The sequence below is a fragment of the Cinclus cinclus genome, chromosome 5 (assembly GCF_963662255.1).
Source record: "Cinclus cinclus chromosome 5, bCinCin1.1, whole genome shotgun sequence".
In the NCBI taxonomy this organism is placed as follows: Eukaryota; Metazoa; Chordata; class Aves; order Passeriformes; family Cinclidae; genus Cinclus; species Cinclus cinclus.
In genome coordinates this window covers 322166-344983 of record NC_085050.1, presented here as the reverse complement: position 1 = coordinate 344983, position 22818 = coordinate 322166, and the positions used below count along the sequence as shown (strand labels likewise).

The following is a 22818-nucleotide window of genomic DNA, read 5'->3' as shown; positions in this document are numbered from 1 at the left end:
TCACAGAATCTCAGAATGATTTGGGTTGGAAGGGACCTTAAATATCATATGGTACCAACCCCCTGCCAAAAAAAAAAAAAAAAAAAAAAGCAACTTCTCCTAAAGCAGTGTTCCTGCTGTCTCTTTTGAAGAGTGCAGGACAACTCCACCAGATCCAGATGCCCTTCCTTGCCCTGTGGTGCTCTTCAGCAAATTCTTGGCTCTCACAAAGTCAGTTCTCGGAGCAAACATCTACAGACTGATGGTCCAGGCCCAATTCCTGGCTGGTGATGCTTGTTAGAGATAGAAAAGTAAGTCCAAAAGTAAGGGTAGGAAAACAATCTCATGAACAAGCAGCTTCAGGAGCAGGAGAGAGAAACACCTCCACATCTCCTTGACCCTTGGTGAGAGGAAGGGCCCCCAGGACACATGGAAGCACAACTACAGCCCCCATCTAAAACCTGACCCTGTAGTGGCATACAATTAACACAGGACAGAATTTGGAAAAAGACTGCATGCCTTTCAGAAAAGGGAACAGGAAGAATGTGAAACATACCTGGCTTGGGAGGACAGTCTTCAAAGACCTTTTGCTGCTGCTCCACTGTTGCATTTTCCCAGGGGATGCAGCCAGGAGGGCGGGGAGCCCACACACATCTGACACCAGGACCTGCCCGCAGGCAGGACATCTCATTGTCAAAAGCCTCACATCTCTCAGGTGTGAACTTCAGGATGTCACTCAGGAGGAGGCTGTTGAAGCCTCCAAACACATACATGGTGCTGGACAACATGGAATTAAAGAGAGAAAAACACAGCTGTTTTCATGGACAGAGTACTGCTCCAGGTAAATGGGATTTAAGGTGTGAAGGAAGTGCTTTATTACATGCCAGCATATATAAATCCAAATAAATAGCTCTCGGTTAAGGGAGGCACTAAAGAAAAGGTCAGACAAATTCAACTGTTTCAGATAAGCCTGAGAGAGACTCAACACAGAGCCAAAGCTATTCAAGGTCATCAGCTGATTCAAGGTCCTTCAGCCAAAACATTGCGGGGACCTGATCAACATGATTATATGTAAAATTCTGCAAAAATGTGGGAACCTCCTGTAATCTGCAGTGACAAGACATGGAAGAAGGCTAAAAATTGGGGACATGGTATCACAGCATTAAACCAGAGTTCAGAAACTGTGACAAAACAATTTGGTGCTGTCCCTCTCTGCTCCTCTGTAGGAAAACCACACTTTGCATGGCTAGCAACAACTGAGCAGAGTCATTGTGTCAACTAAAAAACCCCGAACAATGCCCAAAACAAATAATATTTTGTAGGGGGAAGAGTGGGGGATTTCAAACCTCCTTCAGTATCACAGCTGCACCAGGCAAAACATTAAATTTTAGTAGTTACAAGAAAATGTCACACAAAAATTCTCTATGCATCTGTGTCTGTCACTGCACCTTTAAAAATAAAGTGAAGAAGGGCCAAGGCGAAGTTCTGGTTGAATAATAGGTATTTTTATTATGATTTTCATTCCATTTTAGACCTCCTATAAAATTCATTTCTCAAACTTGGTTGCACTGATTTAGTAACAGCTGTTCATCTGGAAAGAGGGATAACATTACAGTCTGTAAGGCTTAACAGCCAAAATCTCACCTAAGATTTCACCTAAATACTGGACATCATGTGCCTGGGGAAGAGCAGCCCCACAGCATAAGGTGTGTAAAGTGAAATATGGACAAATTTTAAAAAGCATGAGTGAAATTCAGATTTGGAAATAAATGTTGTCAGTGCAGCTAAGAAATAAATGTGAGATGCACAATTATGTACAAAATAAATAAAAATAGAAATATATATATAAATAATGAAAAAAATTCAAATTATTGAAAATAACTAAGTGAGCTTAGTTTAGCCCAGTGAAGAAGGGCAGATGGGAACAGGTGAATACTGAAGACATTACAAGACTGAAGATCTGAAAGCTTTCAGAGATTCGCAGAATTGTCTGGGTGGGAAGGAACCTTAAATCCCCTCTCAATCCACCACCTGCCATGGGGGGCACCTTCCACTAGACCAGGTAGCTCCAAACCTCATCCAACGTGGCCTTGGGCCCTGCCAGGGATGGGGCGGCCACAGCCTCTGTAGACAAGGAGCTTTGTGCCCTTACCTGTTGTACAGCACAGCAGAGTGCCCAAACCTGTTCACATCGTGGTGCAGGGCCGGCCGGGGGAGCACCGACCATCGGTCGCAGGCTGCGAGGGAAAAAACATTTCAGAAACATTTCCCTGGATAATGAAAGAGAAGTCCCACAGCACCTGGGTTCCTCCAGAACCATCCCAAAGCACCTGCCATGCTCCAGCAAAGCCCTGGAGGGACTGCAGCATGCCCAGGGAAGAGAATGGAGCTGGGAAAGGGGCTGGAGAATTCCTGAGGGAGCTGGGAAGGGGCTCAGCCTGGAGAAAAGGAGGCTCAGGGGGGAACTTGTGGCTCTGCACAACTCCCTGACAGGAGAGGACAGCCGGGGGGATTTGGGATCTGCTCCCAGGGAACAGGACAAGAAGCTGCTTTTCCTCCTTTACTAGTAGTATTTTTCACCATGTAACAAGTTCAGGTTTTATCTGTTTATACATGAATTCTTTCCAGTTTTGCCTCAAACCAGTATGACTGAGAACAGAGGCTTATCTTCTTTTTTTTATTTTTTCCCACTGCCATTATGTTCCTAGAGGGCAGATATCCATGTTTTTAAAAATATTTTTCAGTCATTATAGCTCAAGGATTTGTGGCTGTTTCTCTCTTTTAATACAATGTTAGATTGTGCCATCTTTTTCTATTAGCATAAAATTTAGAAGTTCTACTTCATTTTTCACTTGGTTTCTCAGGTAACTTTTTTCCTTTGGGTAGCACGGGAGGAAAAAAAACAAATTAAGAAACATGTAACCCACTGAGCAAAGGAACAGAAGTAGGAAAAGTCAGTCCAATTCATAACACTCAAACTTCATAAAGGGAATTGATCACCTTGGGGGCCAATACCCTAGAGGAACTTGGGTGCAATTTATGCAATTAAGACAGAAAAGTCAATCTTCTGTAAAGATCTCAAATACTCCTCAGAGCCCTCAAATACTCCTAAGATTCTTTAATATGAGATAAAATCATTGTGTCATGGGCTGGCCCTCTGGAAAAAGAAAAAAAAAAAAGGAAAGCCCACAAACCAAACTAGTCCGTGGATAAACTAAAAGGGCAAAGAATAACAAAGTTTTAATTTTTTACTAAATTTAATTGGAGAATTGTGGATAAAACAACAGATGCAGAGCAATTTTGCTCAAGAGTGCTGATAAAGAAAAGACAGAAGACGCCGTTAGATTTAGTACTTCGATAAATTATAATTTTGAATTTTATTTTTACATATCATTTGCCCCATTTTCAAAGAATTTAACCTATCCCCAGCCTCACTCCCAAGCCAAGCATGACAGTTTCAATTTTTAATAGGAGACTTCAGAGAAACTGGAAACCAATTCACAGTTTTTTAGCCCTCAAGTTGTGTGTTATGTGAGGCCAAGTAACATGTTTTTTCTAGATTAATAGAAGGCCAGGAATATTTTGCTTTCTAAGCTTCTTTCCCAATTTTAACCAGAGATCAAGTATTGGCAAAACAGAGTAATTCTGAGACTACAAAGAATCTTCTCCTTCCTGACTTAACCTAAAACTTACAATGCCAGGATTTCTAAAATATACTGTTCAAACAGAACATATCAGCTACAAAAACTTCCAGCCTCTCCCTGTGTTTGTCATCAGAATCAGAATTTTGATGGGGTAAATAGAAGGGTTTTAGTTTCTCTTCTCTGGGGAGAAAAGACCAATTAAAAGTAGCACCTTTACAGAAGTAGCAGGTGGAGGGTTAAGTGAGGTATTTTTCCACCCAAAGCTGCTGCAGAGCAGGAAACTTTTTGACAAAGGCCAAAGAGACCAGTTTTGGTGATAGCAAGAGCTAACTGGCCATTTCAGTGTGCAGAAAGTACAGAAATACTGTGAGACAGCTTTGCCCAAGAGGTCACCCAACCCAAACATCAATCTAAAGGCTTGTCCTGAGAAATGAGAGTAACACATGCATACAGCTGGACTGTTACCCTGAAACCTTCCCAAACTTGGCAGCACCTGGACAAGTGGGATTGAATATGCCCCAACCTAGTCAAGTAGAGGATAAAGGATAAGAAACATTCAAGAATTTTTATTGCTCACCCCCAGCACACATCTCAGTGCAAGCTGTTAGCATTGCCCCACACAGAAAAAAATTTGTATGTCCTCCCAGTATTCAGTGCACGTGCTCCAATTACTTGGAAATTTGAGGAGGGAAAACCAGAAATATTTGATTACATAAATAAAATTAGTTACCACCAAAATAAGTTTAATGGCAAAGGTTAAGGAGAAGACCTGGGTTTGAAGCATTTGTTTCAGACTGGGTTTAGTTCCACTCCTCTCCAGTCTCCCAACCATCACTGTGATCATTAATCAATCATGATGGCTAAACAACAAGATGTAAAAGTTAGTAAACCAGCCACTGTACTATAAAAGTAGGGAATAAAGATAATTATTAATCCTCTCCATTGAAGGCTCTCAGTATCAACTGACCTTGTTTGGTTTTCTCCTGGGTAACTTGTGCCTTGGGAACACCAAGGCAGAGGTAACAGGGAGGGTTATATGGGCTTATTCCCATGGACACCAATGGGAGCATGACCAGGGTAATTAACTACTGCAGAGATCATGCATGAAGAACCACTGAAAACATGTTTCTGCTGTGACACAAATGATGAAGCACCAACCTAATGCATTCCTAGTCACATGGGATAAGGAAAATCATGCACAATGGCTCCTGCAATGAAGAGAACAGAAGTGGTCTTACTTCTGAAAAAAAGCTGCTCTATTCAGGCTGAGAGTCCCTTTTCTAAGGAATGAGGGGACTCAAGAACACCTCTCACCCATCATGTGAGGTAAAATCAATGTAAGCTTCACATGTCAGTGTATATCTGGTAAGAACTGGGAATGTTGACTACATCACTCATGTCATGTAACATGAACCTGCCTGTTACCTGAAGTGGATCAAAATGAACATCACTGTTGGCATATTCTGTCAAATTAATGCAATTTGTGTTTTATACCTAACAGAGTTGAACAGGTCAGGGCAGAGAGCAGAATGAAGAAAAGAGAAAAATCTATCACTGTTGCTACCAGTTTAAAAAAATCAAACTGTTCATGACTGCCACAGAATGACAAAACTTTCTGGGTTGGATGGCAGCATAAAACAACCTCATTTCATCTCTGAGCCAGGGGCAGGAGCACCTTCCACTAGACCCGGCTGCTCCAAGCCCCATCCAACCTGGTCAAATACCTAATTTTAACTCTTCAATTAAAAAAAAAAAAATTAAGTCAAAATAAAGCTAGCTAGGGGGACACAAAGATTCCAGAGGGATGTGACTAGAAATTGCAGGAGGCAGAATGGAATAATTGCTGTAACAGAGAACCAAAGGGCACAAGGATACCAAACCCTGATGACTTAAGTATTCACTTGCATTTTCCTCTCACAAACCAGGGGTGAGGTCTTGGTGGACAGTCACTTTGAGATTTCAGATTTACAGGATTATTTCAGGGAAGCCACATTTAGGGCAATTCTGAGGGCACAAGGTGAATGTCAGAGTAGAGAGTGGTGTTTTTCCCCAATGTGAATTATCTGGGTGCATATGTACCTTCATTACGTAATTTCACCTCTTCTTTCCTTGCTCTTCTTAAACTCAGTCTCTGGAATCTAAATCTACAAATAAATGCTGCCCTCTCCTGGCTATTGAAACTCAGAAAATCCTACCTAGTAATTTGGCTTTATTATTGAAAAAAGCAGAACTGCTGCCATCTGTAACTGGAAATCACTGCACCTCATTTGCTTGGAATTTTGTAGCAAACTAATGAGCCTCTCCTGACTGCACATCCCTGTGCCCAGCACCATTTGGGATAATATACCCATACAAACCAGTCATTTTGGAGACAAACTGAGGACAGCTCCCCAGGAATAGCCAAGTATTTGGGGGATTATTATTTCTGCAAGAACTTACCAATATCATAGGCCATAAAATCCGAAGAAAAGCACTTGGCTCCGTGGCTCATGGAGGTGTCATTGTGAGTGTTTCCTCCAAACACCAGCATGGTCCCACTCACTATCACAGCTGTGTGCAAGTAGCGAAAAAATCTGCTGTCTTTCAGAATAGTCCTTCAGAAATAAAAATATATGTATTAATGAGACTGCTAAGTACCTGGCAAAGGCAAAACACTCCATAAATCCAAGATGAAGAACATTTTGAGGGTGCAGGAAGGAGGGTGATAGTATCTACTTTTCCTAATGAGGTGCTTACCAATTATATTGCACACTGTTCAATTCCACCTGTAATTCCATTCTCATCATTCCATTTGCTTTGCCAATTAGTAGAAGAAATATCCATGAGAGCCTCTTTCTAAAGGTATAAATCTTCAAATTATCAATTTTTCCCCTAGGGATTCTCAAGATTTCACACTAACCTGTCTTTTGAATATAGTCACCCTGGGAAGATACCAATATTTTGTAGTAAATCTGCTTTTATGGCAACCCAAATAATTCTTTCACACTGGGCAGCATCTGTTGCTCATGACTAAAAATTCTATTTTAAGGAAATCTATACAGCTCCTAAAAAAGGAGACCTGCAGGTTAATACCTGCACAACACACTGGATAATCGGTGACAAAATCACGGGGAAGCATTAATCAAACTCAACACTGATCTCAACTTTAACCAGTAGGATTGATGGCACTGAACATAGAGGGTCATCTTTTAGAGGATTTTCCTACTTTTCTGAGAGAATTTGTGCTGAAGGAGGGGATTCTGCCCCTGTACTCAGGTGAGACCCCACCTGCAGAGCTGCCCCAGCTCTGGATCCCAAATTCAGGAGGACGAGGAGCTGCTGGAGGGAGTCCAGAGGAGGCCCCAGAGCTGCTCCAGGGCTGGAGCTGCTGCGCTCTGGAGCCAGGCTGGGAGAGCTGGGAATGTTCCCCTGGAGAAGGGGAGGCTCCAGGGAGAGCTCAGAGCCACTTGCAGGGCCTGAAGGGGCTCCAGGAGAGCTGGAGAGGGACTGAGAACAAGGCATGGAGGGACAGGACACAGGGAACAGCTTCTATTGGAAAAGGGGAGTGGGCTGGGATCTTGGGAAGGAATTCCTGCCTGGGAGGGGCTGGGCTAGAATTCCCAGATATGCTGTGGCTGTCCCTGGACCCTTGCAGGTTCCCAAGGCCAAGATGGACACTGGGGCTTGGAGCAACCTGGGATAGCAGAAGGTGTCCCAGCCCAGGGCAGGGGTGGAATCAGTTGAGATTTAGGGTCCCTTTCACTAAGGGACAAGTTGAATATGTGGTTGACATGCCTGAGGGACAGGGTTTGTTCCAGAGGGACCTGGAAGAGCTCAAGAATAGGGCCCACAGGAAGATAATGAGATCTAACAAGGAAGAGAGGGCCTAACTCACTGAAGAATAAAGCAAAGAGTCTATGACACACACAAAAAAACCCCAAATAAACAACAAAAACAAAACAGTAACAACAAAACAGTAGAGATAGAGATGAACATACAGTCCTATATTCTCCACTTGTTCAAAAGGGCTTGCCAAAGTGACAAAATGAATGTGACAAAAGAAAATTGGTGCTGCAGGAGCTCAGAAGAACATTGTCACATTTGTTAAGTTTCTGCCTACTCAGCCAGATTTGTCCACTCCAAGCCTAAAGTGGAAGATGAAGTTAATCCAGAGAGGAAGCATGTTTCAGATGTCAGGACAGACAACTGACACCATCACCAGTCCTTTATTAAAAACTTTTTGTGCTTTTACTCAGTTGAGTCCTCTCAGGCAACTCTGACTCCTGTCTTCACCATACCACACAGCACTGACTCCTTCTCTCTGCAAGTTTCCTTCTTCCTTCTGCATGACTGGCTAACCCCAAGCTACCCAGCCACCTAATCCTGTCTGTCCCTCCCACACTATCTCCTAACCCTGCCTGTCCTTTGTACAACCGCAGGTCCTCTCCTCCTCACAGCACAGCCAGCAGCCTCCATCCCAAACCCCAGGTACCTCTGGCCCAACTAGCCCACTCTTTTATAACCCCATCCTCATTGGGCAGGCAAGGCTGTTTCTACTCCTTGGTAATCAGTACAGCTGTAAGTCCTTGAGGAAAATTACCTTCTGCACTATCCTGACAAACTATCTTCCCACAGAAGTGGGGTTATTTCTGTGTGTACAACTGAGTGGGAAGAAGGGGGGTTGGATATTAGTCACTTATTACCTTCCCATCAGTACAGACTCACAAACAGATATTGCAGAAACATAAGCTATTTTAACACCCAGTAAGAGATGCAGCGAGTGAAATTTACATATGTTAACCCAAAGTCTCCTTTTTGTCAGGAGCCTTTAGAATCAACATTAAGAAAAGAACAGAATTAAGGAAAATGTATTTCACCTCTGTTGCTTCAGGCTGTGAATTGTGGCTATAGCTTTTTAATACAACTCACCTTTGGGCAGAAACAAATTACAGAAGATTTCATCTTAAGAAAAAAACATTCCAAGCAGTTACAGGGACAGAAGAAAATAGGGTTATAATAGAAATTCTCTTACAGTCCTAACTGCAGAATGGATCACTTGCATGACTGCAGTAACTGCACTCATATGCATAGACTGTACAGCTAGCAAGGAAAAAAAATCAAATATTTTTCTTTTCAGCTTGAATCAAACAATAGATTAACATTGATTTCCTGGCTTGTTTACAGCCTTGATTATATTGATTATATCATTCTCTATTCATAAGACATAAAAACAGGACATCCAAGAGGACAGCATCTATCCTGAATTCAGGTAGATATAAACCCCTGTACCCTTATCAAATATCCATCTTCTTGTTCACTACAAACAAAACTAACAGGGTAGTAAACAGGAAAAACACGGAAGAACCACTTACCACATACGGGAATCAACTTCATACTTGTACAGATCATCTGCCAGTCTGTACTTGTTGGCACTGAACGCTTTGTAACCCCCATGGATATAGATTGATCTTGTATTTGGATCATAAACACTGCTGTGACCATATCCTCCTTGCACCAAAGCTCCACTTGTCTGTAAGATGCTCCAGGTATTTGTCACTGAAAAATATGAGTTACAAAACATGGTTAATTTCTGTCCATTAATAACTCATCAACAACATGATTAAATAAATTGGGATTCCCATCACTCAAATCTAGACACTGTCTCTATCATTTCTAACCCAAAAATATTCTCCTTCAAGAAGCCTGTTGTCAAGAAGCATTGCCAGGTATTTTTAATTAGAGTAGAAGTAGCTCTTCCACAGTAATTTATTACATTTTGCAGACAAGCTAAGTAAATGAGAAATAAAAAGTAGACAAATAATAGATTGCATTTCAATGACATGAGAATGCCAGCACTGTGACTTGATTTGGAATGGGACTCAAGAGCACTTTCACTTTTTATATATATATATATATATATACATATATATATATATATATATATATACACACATATATATAAAGCCAGACAGCACTGAAGCCAAGCCTGACTGTGAAGAACACTGCAGTTAAAAACTAATATGTGATTCATGATCCTGCATCTCACTCACTAAAATAACATTGGTCTGAAGCACTTTAGACATATTATAATGACAACTGAAATAAAAATACCACATTACACACCAAATCTCTGTAGTAAGTGCTGAATGAAACTCTAAACAAGCTTCCCAACTCCAGGCCAGAGAAGGCATGCAAAAGGCAAAGGAATTGAACAGTCTGCCAGATCACACATGGCAGAAAACATATCACTGCCCCACACGCCCTGGTTCTCTCTGGACTTCTCCTAGAGGAAGAAATCTCGCTCACATGGACTCCAGAGAATCAGGCTCCAGCAGATCCTCTGGATCAGCATGACTGGAGGACAAAGATAACAGGTCCAAAGTGCAGAAAGAGCCACTATTCCTGAGAATAACCAACATATTCCTGTTGTGAACTTCCTGTGCTTGACTACGACCTCTACATGGTCTGTGGAGCCAGGAACATGCCTCCCTCTCTGGTTTAGGTAGAAGTTCAGTTTACCTGGAAAGTTTCCCCTGCTTCTCCACTGATGATACTAGAAATCTCTGGATCCTAAAATCAGAGCCTAGACTATTCTAGGATATGGGGGTCAGATCCTATCAGGGATATGGGAATACAGAAATTCAGCACCTGTTTCCTATAGCATCTGCTGCTGGGGATATGGGCATCAGATATTTGGTCTGAATTGTTACAGCCACTATTGTAATTTCAGAATCCAAAAATAATTTCAGAAGTGTTTGTTTTGTCAGAGGGAGAGAGGAAATTCAATCTAAATTGTCCCAGAGTTGCCCTGCATTACCTCTCAATTACAGCTTTATGTCTTTGGGACCTAACACTGTGTATAAACTGGAAGCACGTGGCTGCCTGCTCATTGGGTTATACAAATATGTTAGATTCAACTTCTTGTAACTACAAACAGGAGGAGAAGAACACATTTGCCCCTGTTTTGCTTTCTGAACATGAGTTATTTAAGTAACTTTCAAACCAACTCTTTCACCTGAAGTGACTGGCAGGAGGGCCTCCCTCCCTCCCTCACTCACCCAGGTTGTACTCCTGCACATTGCTGATGTAGCCGTAGAGGGGGCAGTGCCCAAACAGCACCAGCATGACGGTGCTGCTGTCCTGCAGGGTGACGATGTGGGCCGAGTGCCCCACCACGGCGTACTGCTCCTTGGCCTTGGGAGTCACGGCGGCCCAGCTCTGCCTGGGGATGTGGAACACCCACAGCTGGCTGCTCACGTTCCCCGTCGCATCTATCTTACCACCATACATGTAGATGTTATCCTGAAAGGAGTCACGTAAAGTAAGACCAAGGAGTTCAGCGTTTAGGAAACAGCTATTTGGTAAGGAATGGAGCTACTGGTCTAAAGTTATTTAATAAAGTCCCCTGGAGAGGGGCTGTGGACAAGGGCCTGGAGGGACAGGACACAGGGAATGGCTTCCCACTGCAAGAAGGCAGGGATGGATGGGATATTGGAAAGAAATTCTTCCCTGTGAGGGTGGGGAGGCCTTGGCACAGGGTGCCCAGAGAAGCTTGGCTGCCCCATCTCTGGAAGTGTCCAAGGCCAGGTTGAATGGGGCTTGGAGCACGCTGGGATAGTGGAAGGACTCTGCCTACAGCAGGGGATTGGGAGATCTTTAAGGTCCCTTCCAACCCAAACCATTTTGTGGTTCCATGATGAATTTCCATGCTTCAAGGTTCTTCAAGTGCTCTGTGAACAACGGTGTGTGGAGATTTTTGAGTATTTATGATTAAGTTTTGCACAGGCCTGCACTGTTTGAGCTAAGTAACATTCCAAAACCTAAAGGTCAATAAAAGACCTGCTCATTTCCTTTCTAAAGACTTTACCATCCTGCTCTCACATGGCCTGCACTCACAGCAAGGCACACAAGTGAGAAAGGAGGTAAAAACAGTCAAATCCATTTGCTGTGTCAGATGCTGAAAGATCAGATTCACGAGTTTACTTGCAGAGCAAGTAACAAAAATCCCTAATCCCTCAGATCTGCCTTGGTGTCTTGGACAGCAGAGCTCATAAAAATATTCATGTGATCTACATAAAAGGCAGTTGGGGAATCAGCTGAACTCCAGCAAACTCAACCTCAGGCATGTCTTGTTAGCACAGACAGTAAGAAGGAAATAATGGACTCACTGACCTCAGCCATCCTCAAAATCCCTGGAAAAAGGGCAAAGAAGAAACACACAGGCAGAGACACAACAGACTTCCTAGGACAACCACCCAAGGATTCCCTGAGCACAAGTGTACAGCCTGGACTAAGCATGGACAAGCCTTTGAATGAGGAGCCCTTCTCACAAAGCAAGACTGATCTGGGATAAGGAGTGGGAAGCAGGAGGGAAGGGGAAACCAGCTGGGAAGTGAGTCTGGAACACTGAACTTACCTTGTGCAATGCCAACGAATGACCGTATCTCATCTCTACTGAGTTCACAGAGTTGTTCAGTGGAAGCCACTCTTCAGAAATAAGATCATACCTTAATAATAAAAACAATTATTTTCCAAGGAACAGGTGTTAAAGCTGAGAATATGACTGCTTGTCCTTTCTAAGATTTGGGGAAAATTATCTACCAATATAGTATGTTACATATAATTATTCACTGAAATAATAAATCCTGCCACGATTTCAGCATGCACAAAGCTCACACAAACTATTTATGGGTTAGAAAAATCCAGTTGAGCCCACTCTCTTACTCAACATCCACATATTGATTTCCTTTGCCCTGTTTTCTTTTCCATATAAACCCAAGAGCTAATGCATTGCCTATTAAGCTGTGACAACCTACACCACCTCTCCCTCAAAAAAGTAGGAAAACTTTACACTAAACTGAGGTAATTTCCAGCTATTTGATTTTAAAAACTCTGCCAGTGCTTAAAAGCACTTTTTAATTATGCCTTTGCATTCATGCTCGAAAATAACATAAACCCTCTGCCCTGAAAATGGCTTGTGGCTTTTTATTCAAAATAAGGCACTATATTTGCCAGGCTTAGGGCCTTGTGAGATAAAATCACCTCTGAGAGAAAGCATTCAACAAAGCCACAGGGTATCCTATAAAAAAAATGAGGTATGACTTTGGGGGAGTAAATTGTGGGAGCAACTAGAAATTGTTCTACATTTAAATGTGTGTTTTCAGCTCCTCTTCCCCTATAAGAACTATTACCTCAGGATGTGAGTGCAGCATACACAGCTCTCACTGAGGTCCATCAAAGTGAGGTATGTGAGGATCCCTGGGAAAAAAAATCCAGCTTTTGCCTAGACCTGCCCTAATACAATACAAAAGCTGGGCTTTTTTAAACTGAGTATTTTCATGGAGTACACGATTATTACTTGTTATTTTAGTTACTGTTGAATCTCTTCCAACAATTGCATAAATGTCTTCATCCTAATGACACTTCCTGTGTGGTATCCCATTAACTGTGGATAACCAACCAGAGTAATCAGTATGTGTTAATTAAGGAGCCAAAAACTCAAGACACACAGACACAACATAGGAAAGGGCTAAAAACACTGAGACAAAACTACCCTCTTTGAATATGAGGCTAGATATAATTTAGGAAATGGCCCAGAAATATACAGAGAATAGTTAAATTCTGTCAGACGCAGATGAATCAAAACCTCACTGAACATCAGGAACCTTATGCTTTTCTTTTCCAAAATTAGCACCCCTTAGCAAGATTTTCCCCCATCTCTAACGTGAGCCTGACTTTTTATTATGGTTGCTTTCCCTTGGAGATGAAGCACAAAACAAAACAAAGCACATCAGATGGCATTTCCTAAAAATAACTCTTAAATCTAAGTTCCTCTCTTTAGTTTTTATTATCAGGGTTTATACTCACGCTAAAACCTTCTGAGAGTCAGAATGATTGAAGACATAGCCCCCAACAATCCACATTTTATTGTCATGGATGATGGTTTTGTGAGATGCTCTAGGAAGTTTTGGAAGAGTGTATTCCTCCCGGGTCCAAAACGACTGGTTTGCAGGAAGAGGAATTGAACAGCCAGGACCTGGGAAAAGAAGGCTTAAAAACATTTTTGTTCCAAAGCTGTATTTCAGCTGGAGGTCAGTCTCCTGCTAGTGCTGTAGCTGATTGCACTCAATATGAGAGTAATTTCTACATGTCAGTAGGTCTTTGCAAAGGAAAATGTATGTTCAGGCCAAATCACTGCCAAGTTGGGCATGGAAGATAGCTCAGCTGGACACGAGAACAAGCATTTTACATCTTCACACAGGTCAACTATGGCAACCAGGCTCAAATTTGCTGCATAGGGATGTGGTTTGAAGGGATGCCTGTACACTACAGGTTGGTTCCACTTTGGATGTTGACAAAGTTGCTTTCAGAAGCAATCATGACAAACACAGACTGGAATGGGTTGGAAAGATCCCCTTCCACCTGCCATGGACAGGGAAACCTTGAAGTATCCCAGTTTGCTCCAAGCCCCATCCAACCTGGACACTTCCAGGGATGGGGCAGCCACAGCTTCTCTGGGCACAGGATGCCACCACTCTCATTGTAAAAAACTTGTTATTTATATCTAATCTAAAAGAACCTAGTTTCAATTTAAAGTCATTCCCCTTTGTCCAGGCATTCCAGACCCTTGTCCAAAATCCTTCTTCAACTCTCATGGAGGCCCTTTGGGCACTGGAAGTGGCTCTGAGGTCTCCCTGGAGCCTCCTCTTCTCCATGTGAACACCCCCAGCTCTCCCAAACTGTCTCCAGAGCTGAGAGGTTCCAGCCCTTGGAGCCCCTCTGTGGCCTCCTCTCCAGGATATCCATCCTTCCAAATGAAGTCTGATCTTACAAATTTAAAAAGCAAATACTGTGCTCCTAGTTAAAATGCTAATACTTGTCACACAGAATATTCCCACGTACTCCAAATTAACTGCCAGTTCCATACATAGAAAATTCATCCCAAAAGTTCTGTATATCCACCAGGAGACCCACCTTGCCATCCTGCAGAGCACAAACACACTTTAGAGCCATTGAGGTTACACTGGCCTCTCTCAGGTGCCCCACAGTTCTCCGGGCAGTAGGGAATATCACAAGCCTCTCCCTTCCAGCGCTCGGCACACTCACACTGCAGGGCCATGGTGCTGCTGTTGAGCCTGCACTCCCCTTGGCCAGAGCAGTTATTGGGACACATATTGAAACTGGGGACAGAGCACAAAGCAGCTCATCAGGAAGGAAGCAGATTCCCTTGAATTATTAACAAAGGCAAGAGAGATGCTGAACAAAGTTAACACAAATTATTACAAACCAAGAGACAGTCATCTGCTACCTGGTGTGATGGACCTGTAGAGATTTGTACTCTATTCCTACAAAACGCTGCATTTCACAAGTTAAACTCTCGGTTCCAAGAAAATTATCAATATGATTTTTAGCCATTTGTAAGGCAAATGACTTGCCTTAAAATTCTCAACAGTAAGTGAGGACTTTACTCGAGAGTATAAGTTTGCTGTGGTGTCTGTGCAATTTATACTTAAACTGCTCACAATTAGGTGTTATTCTGGGACCTGCTTACCAAGAGAACAGCTGGAGATGAAACCCAAGCTGAAGATATGCCTAATTGAATAATTTCTTACTTTATAATATCTGCAATGTAGCTGAGGCAAAACCAGATACATCCTTGGTAAATGTCCAAATTTTGAGATTGTATTAATTTCCAGACTCCAGTTTTTGCTGGTGTATCAACCAGAATAATTCACAGATGGAAATTACTATCCATTATTCTCACTGTCACTGGCTCCAAGACATAATTTCACAGGTGTTTGTTGAGCACCTACACCAGCAGTAAATATGAAGACTGTTATGTACCACTTAATCTACTTACTGCAAAAGTGTTACAAGGAAACCTAAGAACCAGAATGTGAAACAGCACTTCAAGTTGTTTGAAATTATGAAGAAAGTGAAGAATTAAAAAAAAATATTTATTATCTTGAAGAGAGTATTTCATTGCAATGCTGCAAATCCAACAGCTGGCAGTAGATGGAGTCCTGGTTCATGCAATCAGCCAGACTTGGAAAATGCTTCCTCTTCAGCTCCTCTGATTGCAAAGTAACTTTGCAAAGGTTCCTCATCTTCTTCTGGAGCTTTCAAGGGGTGCTGGATGCCCCTGTTTTTAAGTAACTTTCAAACCAACTCTTTCACTTGAAGTGACTGGCAGGAGGAAAGAATTCACTATTATGTGGATTATTAAGCATATACTTATGTTCTTACTAAGGGTGAAAGCACTGAGACTTGATACTCAAAAATTAAGCTACTCATTTTAAGAGAAACTCAATTTTTGCAAGAAGTTAGTTGTAACTGAAGTTTTTCCAGTTTGTTTTTCTGAAAGAGTTGAGACCTTCTGCAGGTTACTCCCAAACTGAATCTCCCAGTGTGGCACAAACATAATATTCATCTGTAGGAGCAAAAGAATTCAAAACTCACTAACCCCACAGAAGCGAAACTTTCCATCTCTGTGAGTATGTCCACACATTTACCTCAAGACAAAAACTTACTAAAAGCATTTAATGAATTAGGGAGCACACAGAATTACTTTTAAAAAGCTCATCAAAGAGGACTAAATACATGCCAGTGAACAGAAAGCACCCACCTGTTTAGAATATGAATGAAAGAATATAAAACCAGTCCAGAATAAAAACAAGCCAGATTAAGGCATTCAATCCAGGGATTGATTAAGAAAGAATATCCCAAGGATGAGGATCCTCAAGAGCAGCCACAGCCCACTGTCTCAAGTGAAATGTCTGTCTGATGGAAAAGAGTGTTTGTGCAGAAGTATCTCTGAAGAACGCTTAAGAGCACAGACGTGCACAAAACATTATCAATTCCTGTTGATGATATATAATCGAACTGAGCAAACATTTATCCATGCTTACAAGTGACAAGTTGCAACATCAAGCACATGCCACTTATTAGCTGTTGCAAGGGTACAATAAAGATAAAAATCTAATTTCAGGTGTCTGCTCATAATTACACACTTCAATGGCAATTGCTTATTTCAAGACAAAAGCGAGAAAAGGGGAAAACTCCCTTTGCTCAACCTGCAGCATCACCATGGAGTGGTGCCACTTACTTATAGGTGATGTTAAACCCTGTGAGATTATAGGCAGCATCACTGAAGAAATGTAGAAGGGCATATCCAGAAGTAGCTACAACTTCAGGTACTGTTTCATTGCTGTCTTTCTCAGGAACAATAAGACCACTGGAAAAGTAAAAGAACAATATTAGAAGTGAAATAAAAGGGAGCAAAGCAACAAGAGTAAATGCACCAGTACGTTCAATAAAATAACTGAATTTCAATAAAACTCTTTAAACTCGATGTATTTCCATTATTTGAAGTATAATGAATTTGTGGAATCATAAATAAATGTATACTGAAAGTATTTAACCTGAGAAAACCTGAAGCTATCTACAATGTTCGTTATCCTTATCAAAAACCTTTCCCTCCCTTGTTACTTAGCAGTGAATTAAGCAGATCCCATTCATGAAGCAAGGCAATGTTTGGAAACAGAAATTAATGTGTCCCAAAATAATAAAATCTGTATTACAAAGTCAAACTAATGGTCTGCTGAGCCCAGGTCTCCTCCTGACTGTGGGATACAAAAATGACTGGGAAAGGCTTTGACATATCAAGCAAGTACAGAGGACTTTGATGATGTGTAATCCACCTTCCAGACATCCAGTTCAGATGCTTAGACCTGGAGAATGCACCCAAGTCAGCGCACTTAAATAAACCATTCATCCATGCTTCTATCCAATTCCTTTCTAAATCATTTATATCCTTTTCACCTGAAAAAATCTCCAGCAGTGAGGTCAACAATTTAACTCCACAACAGCAGAGAAAGGATTATTCTACTCATTTTTTACTTGCTGCCTCTTGGGGTCCATTTCTATGAGAAATACAAACAGTCAGCCATAGGATCGCAGGCTGGTTTGCATTAGAAGCTGAAAGCAAGAGACTTCAAGCTCATCTCAACTGATTCCACCCCTGCCCTGGGCTGGGACACCTTCTGCTATCCCAGGCTGCTCCAAGCCCCAATGTCCAACCAGGCCCTGGGTACCTGCAGGGATCCAGGGACAGCCACAGCATATCTGGGAATTCCAGCCCAGCCCCTCCCCACCCTCCCAGGCAGGAATTCCTTCCCAAGATCCCAGCCTAATCTCCCCTTTCCCAGTGGAAGCCATTCCCTGTGTCCTGTCCCTCCATGCCTTGTCCCCAGTCCCTCTCCAGCTCTCCTGGAGCCCCTTCAGGCCCTGCAAGGGGCTCTGAGCTCTCCCTGGAGCCTTCCCTTCTCCAGGGGAACATTCCCAGCTCTCCCAGCCTGGCTCCAGAGCACAGCAGCTCCAGCCCTGGAGCAGCTCTGGGGCCTCCTCTGGACTCCCTCCAGCAGCTCCACGTCCTCCTGAATTTGGGATCCAGAGCTGGGGCAGCTCTGCAGGTGGGGTCTCACCTGAGGGGGCACAGGGGCACAATTCCCATCTTTCCTGCTGCCCACACTGGGATTAGCCCTGGGCTGGGGCGTTCTGGGTCCCAGCTCACAAGGCCAGGGCATGCCCAGTCTCTTACCCACCAACATCACCAAGTCCTTCTCTCCAGGGCTGCTCTCAATCCCTCCATCCCCCAGTCTGTTCTCATACTCAGGACTACTTCAGTCTGATGCAGGACCTTGCACTTGAACTTGGTGAACCGCATGAGGTTCCTGCAGCGCCGCTCCTTGGGCCTGTCCAGGTCCCTCTGGATGCCATCTCAACTGCACCACATCTTCCCATCATCCCTCGATTTATAAGTTCCACCTGACTCATCACATCCACGTTTGTTGTCTTTTCATCACAGCAGCCTGTCACACTCTCAACTCCCACCTCATTCTTTGCTTCAGACTTCTGGATGCCTTTGGCTGTTTCTCTCACCCTTCCAGGTTCTCTGAGATCCTCCAGCCTTTTAGTTTTCCAGGACTGGCAGAGAGAAGCAAAGATGGTGGGCAAGACTCTCTACAGTATTCCAGACACACTACAGGTTTATATAATGCTTTGATGTTTTGTCAAAATAATTGGAGTAAACTGACAAAATAAAATGAGCTTTGAAAAAAGTAACTACTACCTAAGTCCCTATTACACTAAATACTTTGTATCTGAGAAGGAATGTTTATTCTTCAGTTAACAGAAGCCTGACAAAAACAACGAGAAAAATTTGATTCCTCCTTCATACAAAAGCTATCAAAGTGGGCACAAATTCAAAGTCCATTGAATTTGTGTTTTAAAAAGCCTTTATCCATGTACAACACATTGTCTACCACCCCCGTTCACACTCAGTTGATATTTTCCTGTACAAATCCATCTTTCCCCAGCCTCACTCCCATTTTCAAATGCAAAGTCAAAGCTTTGTGACAAGCAGAGCCTTCAAGTCACAGGGCAGAGGGTGTAGGGCAGATAGCCAGAGGCAGCTCCAGCCGCTCTCCTGGGACAACAGCCCAGTCTTGTCCCATGCCCTGTGACTCCCAAGTATCCAGGGCCACCATCAACTAAAAAGTAATGATGAAAAGAATTTCCCCCTTGAGAAGAACTTACTTTTCCTCTTTTCACATCTATTTAGAATAGAAAGCAAATGCAGTTGAAGACAGTTTCCTAGGACAGAGTAAATGAGTTAATCCACTCAAGGAAATTACTCCCAGCTATCCACAGCATCCATTAATACCACCTGGAAAGCACATTTCTGTGACCTGAATTTTTCTGTCCCCGTGATACCATACAATGGTATGCTCCATGAACAGCACAAACACCCACATCCTTTTTGATACAGTTTTTAGGGTATTTGCACCAAAAATAGCAGATGAACGAGTTACTTACAGCAGGACCACACTGCAAACTGCACAACAGCCTTTCCTGCACTACAAGTCTTATGGTGGACAAAGAGATATCCTTAATTTTCCCAACACACCATAAAAATCACTGGAAACTGATCCCATGTTTTGGCTGAACAACTCCAGCACATCTGGTGATATATATTCCAAGAAATATTTCTTATGAGAAAGCCAAATTTCCCACCACTGCTCACTCGCTTCTCAAGGATATGGGATTAAACAGCAAAATTAATTCCCTTTTCATCTCTCTGGAAGAGGTGCCTTGTTTCATTCTCAACTTTTGAGACTTCTGAAGTTTATCTCTCCCAAAAGACCATCTCCCACAAAAGCAAAGAACAAAAAGCCTAACAAAATTCTTGTTTGTTTCATTTCTTTGTAATGGACACTGTAGGACAGTTCATCTCCAGCACAGGAAAACAAACATTTGAAAATAATTTGGGTAAGGCAAACTGCAGCTCAGGGACGAGAAAAAAATTGCTTTGTTTCTGGTTTCTTCTTCAGTACTTATCACTGATATTACAGGGAAAAATAAGTGGAAGGCAAGACAAAAAAATTCCCCTCAATAATCTTTCCTAATAAATGGACTACCACTAGACAATTCTTTGTTTTCTCATAGAAATCTCGAATTTGGGGTTTGTTTGACAAGAACATGGGTACCTCCATAACAATTCTTGCATCCCACTTACTGCCTTATTTCCATCTTTTTCTGATAATTCATGTGTAAATAACTAAAGAGGATGTTATCCCACCCAGACAAATTTAAAACAGTCTAAGGAAACTTAATGATAGAATTGTCTGGGCTGGAAGGGACCTTAAAGGTCATCTAGTCAAATGCCCCTGCCATGGGCAGAAACACCTTCTACCAGACCGGGCTGCACCAAGTCCCATCCAACCTAGCCTTGAACATTTCCAGGGATGGGGTATTTTAATTTCTTTCAGAGAAAGCCATGAAGAGAACACAACACAGTGGAAGCAATCAGATCCCTGAAAGGTTCAACCTTGAAAACAGTGAATAAATCAGTCTGCTCCCAGCATCATATGGAATAAACAGAAGCACAAACAGAACTTTTATCTGCCATGAGAAATGATCCAATACGCAGAACCAAAATGATAAGGAACATGCAAAATTTCCTTTAAATTATGATCCAGAATCTCTGAGCAACTCAACTCTGGCCAAGATTAGCATGTTTTGCAACACGCAGCTTTTATTTCCTTTCATAAGGTTTTAAAACATTGTGCAACCATCTCTACTCCAAAGCAAATAAACACTCCTACTCAGCTCAGCTGCCCAGTAAAACCAAGGGAAAGGCAAACCTCTGCTTTGGACTGAAATAACATCTATTTTGGGCAAACTGGATTGGTGAAGTCAGGGGCAGAAAGTAAAACAGTATCAGAGAATCAATGAAACATAGCATGGTCTGAGTTGAAAGACATTTTAAACATCATCTCCTTCCACCCCTGCCATGGCAGGGACACCTCCCACTGTCCCAGGCTGCTCCAGCCCCAATGCCCAGCCTGGCCTTGGGCACTCAGGGATCCAGGGGCAGCCACAGATACTCTGGGCACCCTGTGCCAGGGCCTGCCCACCCTTCCAGGGAACAATTCCTGCCCAAAATCCCATCCAGCCCTGCCCTCTGGCAGTAGGAAGCCATTCCCTGTGTCCTGTCCCTCCATCCCTTGTCCCCAGTCCCTCTCCAGCTCTCCTGGAGCCCCTTCAGGCCCTGCAAGGGGCTCTGAGCTCTCTCTGGAGCCTTCCCTTCTCCAGGAGAACATTCCCAGCTCTCCCAGCCTGGTTCAATGGCAAGGAATCTCCAGCCCTGGGAGCATCTCTGTGGCCTCCTCTGGACTTGCTCTGTCAGCTCCATGTCTTCCTGCTGCTGGAAGCCCCTGAGCTGGATACACGTTCCCATGACAGCAAGGTCAGTCACAATTTCTGGCAAAGAACTGAGAGAATAGAAGGAAAAATAGAGGAAGGTCATATGATCTATGTACAAGGAGAGGTAGAAGGACTGAGGTTTCTTTAACTTCAAGGAGATATAGCTGAATAAGGGTGAAACCTAATTTTTGACCTCAGCTAACTCAGGAGAAATTAGAGAGATGGGAATACCAGAGGTTTGCAAGAAGAGGACAGGAGGTAACACATACAGGTTGCAGCAAGAGATTGTGGCTACACATTAGTATTAAATTCATATTTTATCATTTTTTGTCATTACTTTAACACCAATCTCTGGACCACTGACCCAGAGGATCAACAAGAGCCCCATCCTAAAAATAAATTCACATTTTGACAGGACAAAGTCTTGGTCAAAGGGCTCTGATGGTGGCCCTGCTTTGAGAGAGGGATCAGACCCTTCCAACCCAACTCATCCCTACACTCAAATCTGGGTGCTCCAGTGCCCTATGGGCCAGGAAGGAACCAAAGGATGGTGAGCTGATCCTGCTGCCTGAGGGAACATGGGCTGACATGACCATCCATGTGGCACCTGACAGCAACCACCAGGAGCTTCTGGGCCACTGCCAGAAGTCTTGCAGAAGAACAACTGGGTTTGATGAGAAAACACCCCCTGCCAACCAGAGCAAAATGAAAATAAAGGTGCAAAACCAGCTCTGGTAAATGTTTAATGTGGAGTAAAGTTAACAAAACCAACAAAGTTCACAGGTGCTGAGTAGAGTTTATCTAATTCAGATTTCTTCACCAGTGCTGACAAACATGCTGCATTTGTTTTCCATGTTCTTTTACTGCATTTTTGAAGCAGCACATTTACACAGTCTCACTGTGCCTGTGGTCGCAAATATAAACCAGCAAAGATATTTTTAACACTGTTTAATAAAAAAAAGCTTAATGTGCAAGACCAGACAGCTCTGGAGGCTCTCGGACTACAAGGAGTTTAGTCTATGCACACACCAGAACTGTGTAAATGCTGGCATTAAGCAAATATTTATTGCTGCTAAAAACTGATAAAACCAAAGCTTCCCTACAGTCCAGTGCTGAGGATTCCCAAGATCATCTTTTATATATATATATATATATATATATATATTTCAGGATAAATATTATATTGTGAACAAAAATAAATGAGTATCAGAAGGTCAAGAAAACAAAATGAGAGCAGTGAAGAAAGTGAAGGTTCAGGGAACTGCTGTAAAAAGCCAGGGAGGGAACAAAACTGAGCTCAAAAAGAAAGGAATTTCTAGAAAGCTTACAGGGTCCAAAGCTCAGTCTCGCAAATCTCCTGGAAGGGTGCAAAACTAATCAACAAGGAAATATGTTATGACAATAATAAATTTAATATAAACCAAGTAAATTGAGAAAATATAAACACTGC

At 42.6% G+C, this 22818-nt stretch overlaps 1 protein-coding gene across 1 annotated transcript in view; it reads right to left on the bottom strand.

The window, feature by feature from the left end:
- ATRN (attractin) overlaps positions 1-22818 on the bottom strand; it is a 141030-nt gene that overhangs the window by 77860 nt on the left and 40352 nt on the right. The window contains exons 4-12 of the mRNA XM_062493856.1: positions 16708-16836; positions 14577-14782; positions 13470-13638; positions 12019-12109; positions 10661-10904; positions 8975-9158; positions 6063-6217; positions 2132-2216; positions 536-756 (exon numbers count right to left, since the gene is read on the bottom strand). Coding sequence (XP_062349840.1) covers positions 536-756; positions 2132-2216; positions 6063-6217; positions 8975-9158; positions 10661-10904; positions 12019-12109; positions 13470-13638; positions 14577-14782; positions 16708-16836 — 1484 coding nt within the window. The remainder of the gene's footprint in view (positions 1-535; positions 757-2131; positions 2217-6062; positions 6218-8974; positions 9159-10660; positions 10905-12018; positions 12110-13469; positions 13639-14576; positions 14783-16707; positions 16837-22818) is intronic.